The sequence below is a fragment of the Plodia interpunctella genome, chromosome 11 (genome assembly GCF_027563975.2).
Source record: "Plodia interpunctella isolate USDA-ARS_2022_Savannah chromosome 11, ilPloInte3.2, whole genome shotgun sequence".
NCBI lineage: Eukaryota > Metazoa > Arthropoda > Insecta > Lepidoptera > Pyralidae > Plodia > Plodia interpunctella.
Genome location: NC_071304.1, coordinates 9134181 through 9153448, shown reverse-complemented (window position 1 = coordinate 9153448; position 19268 = coordinate 9134181). Strand labels below are relative to the sequence as shown.

The 19268-nt window shown below is 35.2% G+C and overlaps 1 protein-coding gene across 1 annotated transcript in view; it reads left to right on the top strand.

The window, feature by feature from the left end:
- LOC128673357 (uncharacterized) overlaps positions 1-18914 on the top strand; it is a 34099-nt gene extending 15185 nt beyond the window's left edge. The window contains exons 2-6 of the mRNA XM_053751126.2: positions 12751-14369; positions 14457-14921; positions 15092-15313; positions 15685-15994; positions 16285-18914. Coding sequence (XP_053607101.1) covers positions 13128-14369; positions 14457-14921; positions 15092-15313; positions 15685-15994; positions 16285-16475 — 2430 coding nt within the window. The 5' untranslated portion in view covers positions 12751-13127 and the 3' untranslated portion in view covers positions 16476-18914. The remainder of the gene's footprint in view (positions 1-12750; positions 14370-14456; positions 14922-15091; positions 15314-15684; positions 15995-16284) is intronic.
- The last annotated feature ends 354 nt before the right edge of the window (positions 18915-19268 follow it).

Below are 19268 nucleotides of genomic sequence, written 5' to 3'. Positions count from 1 at the left end.
ATGTTCAATCAACGCTGTACGAATGAATGAGATTTTGTTCTCAGTTCTCCGAAACTTTAGTACTTACAAATAAATTTGAAGGCAGACATTTTGTTAATGCCGACTACACACAATTTGGACATGTCGACGCGAACGCATTAACATTGCGTTGTTTGTGTGAGTGCTTTTATTTATCGTAATGAAAAACCAGCAACGTATGCCGAATCCGCCAGGTTCGGCGAACACCGCGATAGTATTGAGCCGGCATATCAAACAGTATTACCTATTTAACCAAATAATTTCTGTTTTTCTCAGTAACATCGTTCTCACACCGTTTAATGCAGTTTAATGACTCTTGTACAATGTGGTGTGTATAAAAATTTATACGAAAGATTGTTTTGTAATTCGATTGTTTTTTATCTCATACATCTACTGTTTAAATCTAGTGGATTCATTATTATTTTTTAATCTTCTTCCTTGCCAGTTTTCTTTTATAATTCAACTATAAATAGGTAGAATAAAAACAAATTATGTATGTCTGCTTCGAATTCTTGCGTCTGTCAGGCATAATGCCAATAGGATAACATGAACTAGAAAACTGATTTATTTACAAACTAGCTGCGCACCGGGGCTTCGCTTCCGTGGGAATTTCGGGGTAAAAGAAGTACCCTATGTGTTATTCCAGGTTATATTCTACCTGTATACCAAATTTCATAACAACTGGTTCAGTATATTTTGCGTGAAAGAGTAACAAACATACATAACATCTTTCGCATTTATAATATAGTATGATTGTGTCGAATATAGAATAAAATCTATCTAAGCGTTTGTGAGTTTGTATGTTTGAGGCGGGTAGTCTCCGAAACTACGGAACCGATTTCAAAAATTCTTTCAGCATTAGAAAGGTACATTATCCAAGATTGCAATAGGCTACATTGCATCTCAGAAATTCCTACGGGAGCGAATGCCCGGGCAACTAAATAATAGTCTTAAATACATATACAATTTTAGGCTTCTATAGGCTGCGATGACCATTTGATGCACCGCATGCGTGCTTGCATTTGCATGTTATAGTACTAGAAATAAGCACATTTAAAAAATTAATACAAGAAAGATACAACGTACTTATTGGCGCATTTATTCCATGTGAGATCTCTTTCAGTCGACTGGCGATAAGTTTATATATACCGATTTATATCGTAGTAAATAGTTTTAAAAAAACTTTTCATAACTAGATATATAATTGAATACAAATATATGATTATGGAATTATTATCTTAAGTAGGGTATAAAGAAATTAATCGCGTATTTTACTTCGGGTTACTGGTATCTAACGCATAACCTTCCAAAGACGCAAAAGGTACATAGAGACTAACATCTTTTGTAAATTGTATATACAAAAGTTGTAAATTTTTGTATTTATTACTTTTATTACGTAATAAATACAAAAAATCCTTTTTTTAGTTTTAATGTCGTTTCTATAAAACGTTAACTCTATTTAAATAATAGGTCCCTTAAGTAGGGACTAAAGAAATAATGGATTCCATCCATGCATGATGGTAAAGTTTAACCAAATACCTACTCTTATTAGGTACTATATTTGTTTTTGTCAAATTATTCTCATCAAATGAACATTCATTCAAAAAAAAATATTTGTTTTTAAAAATGATAAATGCCAAAGACCGATAATATGGACCGTTGTATCGATATCAGGTTCCATCAGACAGCAATCGATACGCTGATTAGCGACGTGTGGCCAGATAACGACACATTGTTTGTAGATTAGTTGCAGGGTACAGCTTCCAGTTTACGATATTGTAGATCTATATATGTATTACACATATTCTTCCGTGGATGTCGTACGAAGCGACTAAGAGACATACCTATAATATTTATTTATGTAGGCACATCAACGACATAAAACCAATACAATGACATTTTACATAGGTATTGAAAACTTAACCTAGTGTTTACATTTTATGACAGACGTGCACAACATTCTATATCAATTTGCAATTAATTATTAATCTCTATTAATTATTAATTTGAGAATCTCTGTCGATCTATTTATTTAAAACCTAAAATATTTTTAATATTGATATGATAATGACTTACGTAATAACTTAAGACAGAAGGTCCCTTAAGTAGGGACTAAAGAAATTAATCGACTTGGTATTACATTGATCTTACAACTTTTTACAGTAGAAAAACTGAGCTGCGAGACTTGAGTTTTTTACGGCATGTTTTTGATGGCATACATTTTAACAATACTGATTTAAATAGTAATTTTATCATAAAATAGATAGCAAAACAAATATATAGCCCTTCTCCCATTACAGCGCCCGACAGGGTCCTTAATTGTTCCTTTATTTTGTAAATTATGACCTGTATACTGTACATTAAAGATGCAATAAATAATTTGAATTGAATTGAATTAAATTTAAATAAAATAAATTGAAATTCCATAACTTAAGTATAATAGGTAACAGCTGCTAGAACTATCTAAGTGTTTAAAAAAAATACCAGTTATTTTTTACGCGATACCTGGAAAGGATGAGAGAGAGTTGAGATACAAACTAATATGGCACGAGTAGGATTCGCACCTGAGACCTTTCGATGCACAGGCGGGCGTCTTAACCATCACACCACCACCGCTTGAGTTACATAGCTACCTACACAGAATTTAGTTCTTTAATCTAAGTATATTTATCTTCTAAAAAATAGTCTTCCAGTCTCTATATACTTATGTATGTATTATGGCAAATTCCCATGTGAAACATCAAAATGAGACTTCGTAACAACATCCTATTGTGCACAGTGAATAGACGTCAAGATTGTATGTCCTCATGTCAACCATACAAAGTCATACAATAGGTAATACGGATATGGGAAATTTCCGAATGATTATGTTTACTTAGGTAAGTATATACATACCCATTATGTATATCACATAGTAAAGAGTCTACTACGTGGATCGAAAGGTCTCAGGTTCGTATCCAACTCGTGCCATAGGAGTTTGTATACTGATCTGACTCATATATAGTAGTTTTCATAGACCACCACTTGCTTCCGGTGAAGGAAAACTTCGTGAGGACACCTGGTTGACAGTTTAGTTCCCTAGTGTCCTGTCTGCCACTAGAAGGCGGTAAGTAGTCGTAAAAGTCATGTCAGATGCCTTTAGGCGACTTGAATAAAATCTGACACCAGCGTTCGCAACAACACACTCGATATGATGTTGATGATGATACTGACAGACACCGCAGGGGAAATTCTTTGTATAATATAAGGATTTAACGACCCGACGGCACAGATACAAAATTGGATTAAACATTATCGTAAAGTTTATCTGTGCTCTGTGGAACTATTTCAAGTCCAGTCGGATTTGTTTACAAGATAACAAAAATCATATTTCATTGATAACACCCGCAGCCTGTCAGATCAAAGAGTTAAGATTGAGATTTAATAAATAAAAATAAATATAAATATAAATATAAATATATTAGAACAAATCACACAGATTGAGCTAGCCCCAAAGTAAGTTCGAGTCTTGTGTTATGGGATACTAACTCAACGATACTATATTTTTATAACATATACACATATATAGATAAACATCCAAGACCCGGGCCAATCAGAAAAAGATCATTTTCCATCATGACCCGACCGGGGATCGAACCCGGAACCTCTCGGTTCAGTGGCAAGAACTTTACCACTGCACCACCGAGGTCGTCAAAATGGGGGTTAAAATAAAGTTATTTCGGTCTAATGATGAAATTTCTTGATGTAAACTTTACAATGATATAGGTAGTACCGTCACATCTTTATTTTTACACTAGCGTCCTGTCCCGGCTTCGCTCGAGTAAAACTTAATCACACCTAAACCTTCCTCAGGAACCACACTATCTATTGGTGAAAACCGCATGAAAATCCGTGCAGTAGTTTTTGAGTTTATCACGAACAGACGGACACGGCTCAGAACTTTGTTTTATAATATGTGAGGTTATACATAGCTTTCGCCTGAGTGATTTTTTCTGCGAAAGCGGAATAGATATGATTTTCATACAAATTTTCACCCGTTAATAATGACGGGTGAAAATTTGTATGAAAATCAAAAAAAACTCCCCAAATGACTATAAAGTCATTTGGGGATTGATTTTTGAAAAAAGATTAGCCTATGTTGGAAGGGTGTCATTTAACTACATATATACAAAATTTCATCAAAATCGGTCCAGAGGTTTAGCCGTGGACGTGGGACAGAGAAACATATAGACAGACAGACGGACTTTCGCATTTACAATATTCGTATGGATGGTAAAGTCTAAATCACAAGCCATTTTAGAAGATTTCAAATTAAAGAAAGTAATAAGTGTTTATGTACTAAATTCGTACACTCAGCAGAATTTAAGTATAGAAAAGCTTCTAATTTTTGTATTTATATATTTTGCATTTAATTTTTTAAATCAAAGATTTGGTCTTTGGTATCGTATCTGGACGTCAACCCTATTTCAGCTGTAAAGGCTTTTTATCCCTTAGTCACCTTGTACGACATCCACGGGAGGCTATACAGTGGTTAAAGTCTATGGCGGGAACAATTAAGTGCGTACATAGAAATTTAAATTATATAGATGTATAGATAGATAATGACTGCAAACTTTTTTTTAGCCTGTATTTTGTGTCCCACTGCTGGGCAAAGGCCTCCCCTTCTGTCTTCCAAAGGTCTCTATACTGAGCCATTTGTTGCCAACCACGCCGTAACCTGTCGAAATCATCCCGCCATCTAGTTCGTGGTCTACCTCGATGCCTGCGCCCTTCGGGAACTCAATTTGTGGTGATCTGTGCCATCTCTCTGGCAAAAATGACTAACAAAATATATATGACTAACGAATAACAAAAAATATTTTAAGCTGTAATATTTTTAAGTTTATAGAAACCGCAGTCTTGCCAACAAGTTTCAAATTTGTTTGAACTACCATTTACCGACATGTGAATGTGAAAAAAAACATTTACACAAATCCTTAGATCTAGTCATCAGTACTGGGAGTCTTTTAACACATATATGATAATTTATACATTAAATATATTTACGGAAATGTATAATCTATATTTTTATCCAAAGATTATAGATCAGTTAAATATAAAAAAATCTACCTATAGGAATAATCTGACGTTTGATTTCTCGAAATTTTCGAGTATACGCACGAGAACGGTCAGGAAATTTTCTCAGAAATTCCCGCGATTTTTTCAGATCATTCACCCATGCGTTTACGGCTATGTTGATGATGTTGTTAAAAATTTTGTATCAGAATTGTCATAATTGTCATATGAATGACAATTTTTTGACTTGAATGATACAATATTTTTAATTATCAGCAGAATAAATATCATAAAACTATTGTTTAATATGAGCGGGTTACTTCTAAAAACAGACAGATTACATAAAAAAGGGAAAAGGAAAAAACTTAATAACAAATTAATGTCTATTTTACCCATGGAATTGAATGAATGATTTTACCTGAATGATGAAATATTTGACATATTGTCATTAGAATGTATTTTTTTTTGACTTGAATGATATTTGTCAATATGTCGCCTAGGGTCGTTACAATACAAACGAACATTTCATAATTCGAATAATTTTACGTACTTATATAGCTATAAATAAATAAAGATAAAGAGGTAAGCATTTGTGGATTTGTGAGTTTGTATGTTTAATGCGGATAATCTCCGAAACTACCGAACAGATTGCAAAAATTCTTTCACCATTAGATAGAGTTACATTATCCAAGATTGCTATTGGCTATATTTTATCTCAAAATTCCCACGGGAGCGAAGCCCCGGGCAACATCAAGTTATTTATATTATGACAACATTTTAATATCGATAAACAATAGTTATTGTTGTGTCTAAGTTAATGGATTAGCTGTTATATGCAAATCAATTTGCTATTAAATAATAAAACATAAATATGTAGGTATAATAACAGAAGGTAAAGATTTAATTCAATAAATTACCGAGAATCACTAAATAAACCAATGATGGATTTTGTACAGTCGACTGCGTGTTAAATTAGCGTGCATCTTTACGCAACGGTAATAGTGACGAAATTGCACTATCTGTATTTGCTATTTAGCTGTCGACTGTACAGGTGACATAGTTACAAGATCATTCCATGTGGACTGTATTGTCACAGCAATAGTAGGTAATTTGCAATAAATTTGCGTAGGTACTTTGGTTGGATGTTAGCCGTAATGAAATGGCAATGCAATGAATGACGTCATGGTTGCAGAGTGCATCCGTAGTAGAGACAATAGGGTCTTTAAATATGCGACCATTCATACACAGTTAAAACATAGTTGATGTTTTGTTTCGTACAAAACTGCTCACAAATGGGCCTCAGTGTTTTTCCTTACGATAAAGTAAATTTATACTATTATTATAAAGAGGTAGGTAAGCGATTGTGAGTTTGTACGTTTGAGGCGGGTAATCTTCGAAAATACGGAACCGATTTCAAAAATTCTTTCACCATTAGAAAGGTACATTATCCAAGATTGCTATAGGCTATATGTTATCTCAAAATTCCCCCCTAGTACATAATAAACCTAATATTAATAGTAAGGAAACATAACAAGCAATTGGTGAAAATGAGGGAATTTATAAAAAATTGAACCAGCCGCGGCTATCCCACTTGAGCTATTACTTATTCTGTGATTATGCTTGCATGACTTTTCCCCGAGTAGAGTACTTTTATCGATATAAAGGCCTCGCTTCGCTAATTTCGGGTTAAAATTACGCTATGTGTTATTCCAGGTTATATTCTACCCCGTGTACAGTCATCAACCTACCCAAATTCATTACAAACTCCATACGCCATAGAGATTCATGCAGCGTAACTTGATGTGCTGTTGACTTTGAACCAAATTTCATAACAATCCGTCGAGTAGACTTCGCGTGAAAGAGTAACAAACATACATACACACCTACATACATCCTCAAAAACTTTCGCATTTATAATATTAGTTAGGATTGGGAAATTAGAATTAGCAATGAATATTGATATATACAATTTGCCAGTTACTGAGTCTGAAACTAGAAACAGACAGGTGAAAAATAATCTTCAGTATAATTAACATTAATAGTAAATGAGAAAATGTGTCAAGTACGTTTCCAGTGACCGTCTTTGGCCCGTGTCCAAAGTCTCGTGTTTCCAAAAAGCAGACGATCTTACGTAAATTGAAGTTGCGATGGAAATAGACTGAAGTCGTCATATCCCATTCGCCAAATGGTTTATTTTACAAGTGCGTCCTTACTTGTGATTGTAACGCTGCATTACGCGATACGATCCAATACTAGTCCCTTGTCCTCAGTCAGGTCAAGACGGAAAATTATATTTTTCAAATTGACCTGGGTCTTAAATGTTTTTTATGTATATGTCATAGAATGAAGTATCGTTGAGTTAATATGCCACAATACAAGTTTCGAACTTACTTTTGGGGCTAACTGAATTTGTGTGATTTGTCACTATATATTATAATTAGATGTTGCCCGTGGATCCGCTCCCGTGGGAATTTTTGGATAAAATATAGTCTATAGCCATATTGGATAATGTACCTTTGTAATGGTGAAATAATTTTTGAAATCGGTTCTGTGGTTTCGGAGATTACCCGCTTTAAACATACAAACGCACAAACGCTTACCTCTTTATAATAATAGTATAGATTTATTTTATAATGTGATCATATCATGTCGCGTTTTTCGCGCACTTAGGAAGTTAGTTAAAAGCACAGGGTAAAAGCGAAGACCAAGAAAATTTTAAACTAATTTTTCAGATAAACAAACACAAACTCCAAAGAGCGGATCTGACTAAGACCTATCATGATTTATCTTTAGACTGTGTCCTAATCTTGTCACTTTTGCAATGACAGATTGACACAATTGCCGCCAGTAGGCAATTCAAATTTTCCCGCCTCTTCTTATCTGGGGGTCTGTCATTATGGCCTGGCATACTTTAACGTACTGGGGTATTATATAATCTGTGTTTAACGAAAAGTTAAAGATGTTAATGTCACGCCCGCACCGCAATCCGAATATAATTTCGCAAATCCTTACATATACAAAGTCTACCGCATCTGTCTGTCTGACGTCTATTCGCGATAAACTCAAAAACTACCGCACGGTTTTTTCATGCGGTTTTCACTAATAGATAGTGTGGTTCCTGAGGAAGGTTTAGGTGTATAATTTATTATGTTATGTTACCCGAGCGAAGCCGGGACGGGCCGCTACTAAGTAGTATAAAAGAAATATCAGCTGTTAGACAAACGTCAATCTCGTCCCAATAACATTATTGTGTAACAAAACTTTTTTCTAGCCATGTAGGCCGCCCCCAAAAATTTGCCGTCCTAGGCTCCAGCCTACTCAGCTTATTAGTAAATCCGCCACTGTGCTTTGATTTATTAGTATCTTGATCGATAGAAGTATATTCGAGATATAAGACTTACGCCTATAGATACACTGATGAATGGATAAGGAAATATATCGAAAGTATAGTTTCACAGTCATCGTTGGAAGTTCTATTAGATGAGTAGTTTTTAGTTCACAATTGTAATATTCTTTGATGTACAGTCAGTCTCTATGTGGCGGCAATAGAGGTGAATTTGCAAATAAATTTTGGTACGTCGATGTGCTAACTGACTGTAAATATTTTGAATTATTTTCACACAAAACTTAAAGGTACGTGCAGTTTGCATCATTTGATTGATATAAAGTCACGATCACATATGGTAACTTTCAGCAATGCTGTGCCTTCATCTGCGTGTTGTCGCAGAATTGCATTGTGTGGTTTCGTGTTAGGTAGGTAGGTACTACGACGAATTCATTAACTCTTTCTCTTGTAAAACGAAAGGTGACGCGATAGATCGTGCTAATCGCATAGCATGTCGTGACGCTATTATGTAATCTATGGTCGTGATAAGCTTCGCAGTAATGTGGGCACAGCATAAAAATTTATGTTTGTGTAGTGTAGAATTGTTTTAACAATTTTACTAATATTTCACGATATTACGTAGGTGAGGGCGAAGCATAAGAAATATAGAGCCAAAGGCCTAGATTAGCCAGCCTTGATAGTTCAACGACCAGCCTTGGACTGATACCACGATACGACCTATCGAACGAATACCTATCAAGAGACCATACCACGAAAAAAGGTTCGTGGCAATATGAGGCACTATCAATAACAGATAGGGCACATTGTTGTTTGCAGCGACAGTAGCGCCATGTTTGCGGGACTTCTTTCGTGTACATATAATAATAGGTATTCCGAGAAATGTTGATTTCTGTTCTAAATTTCTGAGTAAATTCTTCAAGTTGATTTTTTGAAATTTTGAAAGTATTCTTTTTTAAATCAATGTACCTATTAAGATATTGATTTAAAACAAGAATAGGACCTTTCAAGAATTTTCACCAAAAATATATGAAATGTTTGTCAGTGTGTAAAAAAGGTATTCAAACCCAGGTACACGAAGTCAACTTCCTAAGATCACAAAGGCATCATACCTCCATCCAGGTCATTACCTTGGCTCCAGAGGTCGTCGCCACACGCAGCCGCCATATATTAAAGGTCCGTACACACCTAATGCGTATTCAGCACGTGTAGCAAAATTGTATGGAAATTTCACTACACGCGCTTAGGGTTGCCAGGTCGCCAAACCTAATTGCCGGATAGATCAGACAGTTTGGCCTGACATTTGGGTAAAAAGGCCGCACACCCTACTTTATTGAGGACCGGCTTTTGCCCGCGACTTCGCCCGCGTAAATTTCCCACGGAAACAGTTATTTATCCGGGATGAAAAGTGCCCTGATATTTGGGTAAAAAGGCCGCAAACCCTACTTTATTGACAACTCAAATGAAAAAAGTCTAATAAGAGACACCGTTTATTTTGGCCGGACACACATTAAAAAAGCCTGGCAACCCTATCACGCTTATACGAGCAAGAGCAGCTGCTTACACTAACTTCCATACCACTTTGTAACAAGAGTGCTGCAAAGGAATTCAGTGTGCACGGGCCTTAAAGAGTAGGTACCTACGTACCTCAGGTTAAGATTGCGTCTCAACCACCTCAACCGGTTCTATTTGAGCTGAGTTAACTTTCCAATGACTCGGTACCGACTAATATTAGAATTAAATGGTGTAATGTATGTTAGATAACATACCTACATAATCAAAGAATTATTAATGTTATACTTAGTATTGTCTTTCTCTCAATACTTTTCATAAAACGTATGTTGGTTTCAAATTTACTTATTATACCTAGGTACCTAACTACTTAATTACAAAAATTTAAAAAAAAAATAAAATTTTAAACGGAACGTCGTATTTGCTCGTTGAGGGCGAACAAAATGACGTTCAGTGCTCGGTGTTTGACCCGAAAATGAAGGAAAACAAATGAAGATTGGTTGGAAAAGTTACTAACATTAAATAAATAAATATATTAGGACAAATCATACAGATTGAGCTAGCCCCAAAGTAAATTCGAGACTTGTGTTATGGGGTACTAACTCAACGATACTATATTTTATAACAAATATTAAACATCCAAGACCCGGGCCAATCAGAAAAAGATCATTTTCCATCATGAGCCCGGGACCTCTCGGTTCAGAGGCAAGCACTTTACCACTTCGCCACCGAGGTCGTCATCAATATTGGTAATAACCTGCGGATTCTAAATACTAATTTATTTACAAGGTCATAGAAAAACATATGAATCACCATAACTTTTTAGCACATTAAACATAAATCAAATAAAATACAAATTAATAAATCATAGTGACTACGAGCGAAGCCATAAAATGTGGCATATGGTTTCCATCTGTTTATTAAGCCAGTACGTAAATCAATCTAATTTTTAACTAGCGATCCAACCCGCCTTCGCACGAGGTCGATAAACCATCGGGAATAAATTGTCTAAACAGAAGTGAAACCAATATCAAAATCTGTTGTGTGGCGTAAAACCGTAGGTAACTATCTATCCAAGATATGAAATAATAAAAAAAAAATGTTATATTCATTGTCTAATCTAATAAAACCAGGAACAAGTGAGAATGAGAATGAAAGAGATAGAGAGATTCGTCCATTGTCTCAAGTCCCCGATTTTTTTTCATAGTAAGTACCTAGTTACTCTCCAAAACTTCCACAATCATGTCAAGGTTTCTGGGACGGTCGCATTTTTATCATCCATTTATACTCCACGTCGAGGTTAAAATAAATCACTTTTGGGAGTGCCTCTCCGGGTTGCGGCTTAATCTTGACACGACATTTTCCTAAATTACAATTTTCAACAAGTATTTCAAATATTATAAGGTATGTACGTGTGGTTTGCGGCCCACTCTATGAAACTCTACGAAAATATGCTTGGGATTTAGTGAACGTTCCACAAGAATTGTGAAAGTTGGAATTATGACATTTTATACATTGGCAAAATTTTGTTTAAATGCTCGGTCCATGAAACTGAACGAGTTTTCGTATGGGAGCGGACACCTAACTCGAAGAAAATGTTTGGATCAGCTGATATTTCTTTCGCAATTTCATAACATGGACTGAACATTCCCTGTATAATTAGCCTTTAGGCGCGATTGGTCCAATTCGCGATTGGTCCAAAGTTCCAAAAAATGTCCAGTTCGCGGTTGGTCCAATTCGCAGTTGGTCCAAAATATACGAAATTGATACTAATCACGTCTTTATCCCTTACGGGGTAGACAGACATATATAGGTACATACAGATAGGTACATTCTATGTTTTTTATCCGCTCTCAAACCAGCAAGGTATATAACATTCTAACAATAATAATCCTATCCTATTATACTTAATATATATTTAAAGAAACATGTGTAATTTTATTTTATTTTGGAAATAGTTTATATTGGACCAATTGCAAATTGGACCAATTGCGAATTAGATGAATTGAACCAATCGCGCTTAAAGGATCCAAACCCATATACCTAGGTACTTCAGCTTGCCTTAATCTCTCTTATCGTCGTATTATATATTCGCAGCTGTAACAGAAACCCTGACAGAAACCCAAACCCGAAAAACTCCACCTGGATAAGTCGTAAAAATAAATTAGCTTGTTTCAAAATGGTATGTAGTGGTATTTAAATAATTTATTTTCAGATCTCGGTAATACATCGTGTTTTATAAAAAAATCGTCTCGTGTGTCACAAACACATAATAAAATACACACCTAAACCATCTTCAAGAATCATAGTATATGTTGGTGAAAACGGCATGAAAATCGGTAGAGTGGTTTTTCTGTTTATCGTGGACAGACAAACAGACGCGGTAGAGGATTTTGTAATATATATATGGTTAAGGATTATGGCGCCTTAGCCGAGAGCTTACAAAATCGAGTGCCAAATGGCCGGACCCGACACAAGAGTTCTCAGATGTACAAAACACACTCGTAACAGTACCTCATTAATGTTATCTCGACGTGTTTGCTCTACTTTCCCTAATAGCAGTTTTATCGAAAAATATTTTTAGATTTAATGGTGTTCGGAATTAATTTATTATAACAATTTAAATGCTTTAGTGTAAACACGTGCCGTTGGCGTTTGGCCGTTGCGGTAAAAATTATGAATCTTAAAAAATAAGGATCATTCAAAATTTGCACGTGTAGGTAATATTTATCTTTCTTCTGAGTTTAATTTTAGTTTCAAATTGTATCACGTCATTTACCATAAAATTATTGATTAATCAATTTATATTTTGTTTGTTTCAGGTAATTTTTGTGGCATATTCAAATGTTGGCATCGGCACTTTAAATCTTAATGCCAAAGAAGCATACAAGTTCCCGGAGAGCAGGACAAAACAAAAGTGAGGTTTTCAACACGCTGAGATCGAGGACTAGCCGGTCCTTGATGTACCCGACAAGTTACAAGCTTTGCGCCCAAAAACTTATTCTGACTAAGAGACCCTGTCGCTACTCCGCTAGAGACCCGAGGTTAAGACACTGGTCCAGAGAATTCTATTCCTATACATATAACCAATCCCTACATTGGTTTTAAACGATTACAAAGAATTATCCTTTAGAGGACTGACTTAGATACACAAGTACGTATCAGACGCGTGCTTCTAAAAAGATCGTCCCAGAGACTAATGGACTCGGAACGAGCCTATGCAAATGGAGTTGCAGGCAAAGAGAAAACGATCAAATATGAACACAAAGTACCGTCTGAAGAGGAGAAGACTACGTCGCCCCTCCTTAACACGTTGAAAACCAATGACTTGAAGTACATAGACGAAAAAGATGACAATTTAGAGCGAGATGTAAAGGACGAAAAGCCCAAAGAAGATCTCAACAAAGTAAATTCTATGAAAACGGAATCAAACTCACCTAAAAATACTTTATCTGTGGCATATAGAAATGAGAAAAATGACGAAGACGCAACTTCTACTAACGAAGGTGTTAAGTTTTTGGGCTTGGGAGAGGTTGACAGTATCTGTTCAAGCAAACCACCTGAGCAGACACCTCAGATACCGGATGGTGGATGGGGTTGGGTAGTTGTGGCTGCTTCTTTCTTAATTGCTACCGTAGCAGATGGATTGGCATTTTCCTATGGGTTTTTGAATACTGAATTTGTTGCATTTTTTGGAAAGTCAGAATCACAGACTTCGGTTATTGGCAGCCTTTTTATCTCTGTTCCATTGATACTGGGACCTATAATGAGCGCACTAGTAGACCGATATGGTTGTAGAAACATGACAATACTGGGCGGTGTGGCATCTACAATAGGATTCGTAGCAGCTTCAATGAGCAATTCTGTGGAGGTGTTGTATATAACTTATGGTCTCATGGCTGGTCTTGGAATGGGATTATTATACGTGACAGCTGTGGTATCCATAGCTTATTGGTTTGAAAAACGTAGGAACTTAGCCGTAGGCTTGGGTTCATGTGGCGTCGGATTTGGGACTTTTATTTATTCACCTCTTACTACTTATTTATTAAAAGAGTACGGATGGAGAGGCACGTTGTTACTTCTGGCCGGTACAGTATTGAACGTATGTATTTGCGGTGCTGTTATGAGAGATCCAGAATGGTTGATTTTGGAACAAAAGAAACAGAGGAAGTTAAGTCATGCAAAGAAGGCATCAAGTTCTATTTCGATATCTGCAAGATCAGCCAGATCTGGTGGCGCAGATTCAGTGTATCCAGGTATAGAGGAGCTTAAAACTCTTATGAAGAGCGGTGAGACACCGGAATATATTTTGACCACGTTAGTAGCATCTGTAGCTGAAGCAGAAAATCTGGAAGCGACAACTAAACAAAATACAGACTTGTCGCAACAAAAAGTCAGCTCTGTCATTAACTTGCCAACATTTTTGAAGCAAAGCGAAAGGGTAAATAAAATTGAATCTCTTTAATATTGTAGGTATTCATTGTTTAAAAAATTTGAGCTTTTCAATTCTATATGTTTACAATTTCAGCTACCTGTTGAAGTATTGGAACAACTATCATCCAACAAACGTCTCTATAATATCGTATTACAAAATTATCCTTCTCTTCTTGCTTTGAGAAGCAACTCTGAACAAAAACTGCCCATAGAGCCAGTTTCAGAAGCTGCGAAAACTAAACCAGTGACCATGTCTATGAAGCTCAAGTTGAAAAAGAAGCAGAAGAAAGATTTTGAATCAAAATTGGAAAAAGTGAGAGAGACTCTTCTTCAGCCGATACCCGAGAATAAGGCCCCAGTGATTTCGCCAAGACAAGACTGGTTGTCACGACAACTATATACTGATCATCATTACCTGAGGGACATAAGGGTTCACCGTAATTCTATTATGCATAGAGGAGCTATGATGAATATTGCTAAATATAAACTACGCGCTTCATCCTGCCCTGATATTTATAAAAATTCCATGTGGTCTATGGAGGATGACCAAGTAGAAAAGGTATATTTAATTACTCCGTAAAATGTAATTGATTATACCTAATTTTATTAGAATTAAATAGTTAAATATGCATAATTATTATTTACATAGAATTGAATAACATAGAATTTTGACACAGCATAGAATGTTTAGCTAGAATGATATACAAAAATGTAATTATAATCTTCCAGACATGTTTTCGCCGTGTGATTGATACGATTAACAAGACGTTTGACTTCAACATGTTCACCGAGTTCCACTTCCTCATCATGAATCTCTCGACCCTTGTGCTTTTCATATGGTTTATAGTGCCTTACTTCTACGTCACGACGCTTATGACGATGAACAACTACACCTCGGAGGATGGCACTTGGATGCTCAGTATTCTTGGAGTAGCTAACATTATCGGAATTGTAAGTTATTTCTACATCATAATTTCAAATATCTACTTTAACTTACAACCAGATAACTAGTTAATTAATTGAAGTTTATTTCTCGAAGTTCAATTATCGTTATCCTCATTTTTCAAGATTTAAGTTTTAGTGTGTATCGTTGTAAAAGGTATGTCAGATGCCTTTAGGTGAATTCTTGAATAAAATCCAACACCAGTGATAGCAATAACACACTAGAAAAGTTGAAAATGAAGTGCACATTTTCATCAGCAGTTGGAGGAGTTTTGATATGTCTCTAGAAGTTTCGTTAAAGTAATTTTTTAAGAGAGATAAATTCGCACACTATTTATCTTAACTGTTGTAACAACTCAGAAATCTTCTACAATTTTCAGGTCGGTTTCGGCTGGTTTGGCGATCTGCCCTGGGTGAACATAACCAAGACATACGCGATTTGTCTGGTCGTTTGCGGAGTGAACATCTTCCTATTTCCGATCCTCGTCGAATTCCTGAACCCCGCTCACCGACTCAGCTTCTACATCCTCGTCTTCAACGGAGTCATGTTTGGCCTGACCTTCTCCAGCTCATACTCCTACACTCCAAGTATTTTGGTGGAGTTGATTGCCCTTGAAAGATTCACAATGGCTTACGGCTTGGTTCTGCTCAGTCAGGGTATTGGACATCTAGTGGGACCTCCGATAGCCGGTAAGTAATTTCGGAATTTAAACCTTATCACAGTTTCATAGTGTTTTATTATAGGGTATGTTTGTAACTTATCCATCCAAACCATCGTATTTAAGAAGTGGTCTCTCAGACCACGCCCACATTTTCATCAAGTCATTGTATTATTTTTTTTGCAAAAATTCGGCAGTAAATTATTTTTTCTTACTCCATTTGAGCCAACCGTGATACACAATTTAAGAAACATTAAAACTTCAAATTCCAGTTTTTTTTATTAACATAACAAATAACCGGTTTTTTTTTACCTTCTCCAGGTTTTCTCAAAGATGTGACCGGCCACTGGGACCTCTCGTTCTACATAGCAGGAATCTCTGTCATCATCTCCGGCCTATTAGTGGGCATCATACCTTACACAAAGAACTTTAGGATGTGTGGCAGCTCGCCCCTTTCGAAGGACGTTGCGGGTGAACCAGACCCGAATATTAAGATTATTATAGCTCATTAGTTGTGCTTGTAATGTACCTCAAGTTTACTCCCGTAGAAATGTTCGAGTTAGTTATAGGCGATATTTACACAACGCGGCATCATATTATTCTACCGTGCGATCGATTCTACGTATGCGCGCAGGTTTTTCTTAGAGGCCCGTGAAATGTGAGGTCGGCGCTGTGTGATGGGAATATTGGCTACGCCGTGTTATTTCTCAAAATTTGAAAGAAAGGGAAAATAAATACAAAATTTGCGAAGATTAAAATAGAAAGATGGCATTCTAAAAAATATCTTTATTTTGTGGATTGAAAATGACTTTATGTAAGTTCTGTCGTTTGTATTTTAATAATGAATTGCAATTTGTTGTACTATCTTCTCATACAAGCGTAAGAAAGGTAGAAGAATCTTCCGTGCTAATATTATAAATGTGAAGATGTGTTTGTGTATTGGTTTGTCAGTATTTCACGTCAAAATTGAGGTAATTTTTGGTGTGGAGTTAGTTGAAGAACTGAAGAGGGTCATGGGCTCAGGTCACGGGCTACATATAGCCGCGGACGACAGCTAATGAAAGTGATAGAATAATAATCAACGGGTCACGGTCAAGGCCCGTCATCCCGCCTTAGTAACAATTTCTATTTATTTTGGTAAAGAAGGTGACTCTATAGGTATTAGATTTATTAGTTTAGATTTGTGTGTATTTTTATTATAATTTTAGAATTAGTTGCAAAGGTTTAGGTTCATACGACTTACGGTGTGATAAATATATTTTAAGCAGTTTCATAATGATTTATTACTTGGTTAGGGTTCCGAATCTCAAAAGGAAACCCTTATAAGTAGGAGCACTATGTTGTAGACAAATCCATATAAAAAATCTGCATAGGTCCCGTCATTAGCCCCGTCATTAATTAAAAAGTTAAAGCATAAGTACTTTAAGCTGTCGTTCTCTCTTTCCGTCTATTCCAAATTTTGAAATACGTTTGAATTTTGAGAACATGCGATAGTGACAAAATATAGTTTAGCTTAAAGTATGTTTTCTATTTTTTATGAACAGTAATAGTATTTATGGTAAAGTGAAAATGAAAATGAAAATGAAAAAATCTTTATTTCTTCAACATACATTGTTTTATAAAAACTAGTTGATGAGAAAGTAGGTACCTACTAATAGGCTAAATTATTTTTTGCTACTAAATAGCACTTTTGCATATATACATTTATTATACATATTATTGTAGAATACTTATACATTTTTAGGTACATATATGATTACAGTGTAAAGTAAAGAAAACGCAATTTTATTGAAATACATTTATTTGCCATTGCATTACCGAATATAATCAGTGATCAAGATTGGTTAATAAACACCCTGTGTTGCCATCTATTAGGAGACAGTGCCTTCATTTATTTTCTACTATTTCTTGACAGACTTCACGTACTTACCTAAACTTTCTCCACAACACTATTTTGTGAAGAATACATTATGTTTACGCCTCGCCCCGATTAATAAGTGCGGGGATAATTATTAGTGGTTAGTTTTACCCTACGTATAAAATATATTTTTAGATGAACTTACTCAAATCTTATGTAATAACAACCAAGTAAGAAAATAGTTATTCTCATCATCCAGTTAATGAAAGCTAATAACAGTACCAACCATTTAATCACCAAAAATGTATGAGAGACAAACAGTTTTGCACATGAGATTAAATCTGTCACGAATTTTGAAACTTTGTTTTAAACTTAGGTTTAAGTGCATATCGTATGATTATTGTATATGTATTAAGGTGTGAATTTGGTGTACTGTGTGCAGTAGAACCTTTTTAAAATTTATTTTTTGTATATTTAACTTAGAATAGGTATATAGTGCAGAATCATAGAGCCCGCGACGCGTCACGAAAGAAGTCTCGCAGTCTAAGTATCCTATATCGTTATAAAATCGTAATTAATTAGACACCTAATAACCTAAACCTTCCTCTTGATTCACTATAACTTTATAACACTCGATCAAGTTCCGTTTCGTAGTTTGAAATATCATATATAGGGACAAACAGCGGGAAGCTACTTTGTTTTATATGATGTAGTGTGAGGACATAGCTACAGAATATTATGAAAAATACAAAAAATATATCTTGAACCGACTACCTATATTGTTAGGAATATAACTATATACAAAATTAGATATTTTAAATTATGATTTATCGTGATACTTAGTAAATAGACATTTATTAGGTAGGTACCTAATTAATTTTGTAATTGCGTGTTCCTTAATAACGTGGTGTTCTATCTTTGCCTTATTAGTGTGGTGAAAACTATGAATTTATTTTTTTATGGAATTTTCAAAGTATTGTAGTGTAAGTTTGTTGATCTACTTATTTAGAATAGACGACTTTATTATTAGATATGACTTAGTATGAAAGTATATAATGATATCTACATAAATAAATTAAAGTTTGAGATTTGACCTATTTGCTTTTTCATTACCTTATAATTACCAATTTATTTACACTTGGTGTAAATAAATTGGTCTTCCGAAGCCTTGAAAGCTACCGACTTATCTAATTGAGTACCTATAGTTGAAAAAGAAAAGAAATATCACAGATTACATAATACCCGAAATATACTCAGATTGGTGTTTAAATCTTTTTGACAATTTTTCGGGGGAACATTAGAACTCATACAAGATGAGTTTGGCTTGATTTCTTATTTCAAGCACACTGAAATTTAAAGTGAGCTCCAAGTATGCTTCATGTAACTATAAAATGGAATAATACTTTAGGTACCTACCTACCTATCTTAATTCATATTAAAAATAGTA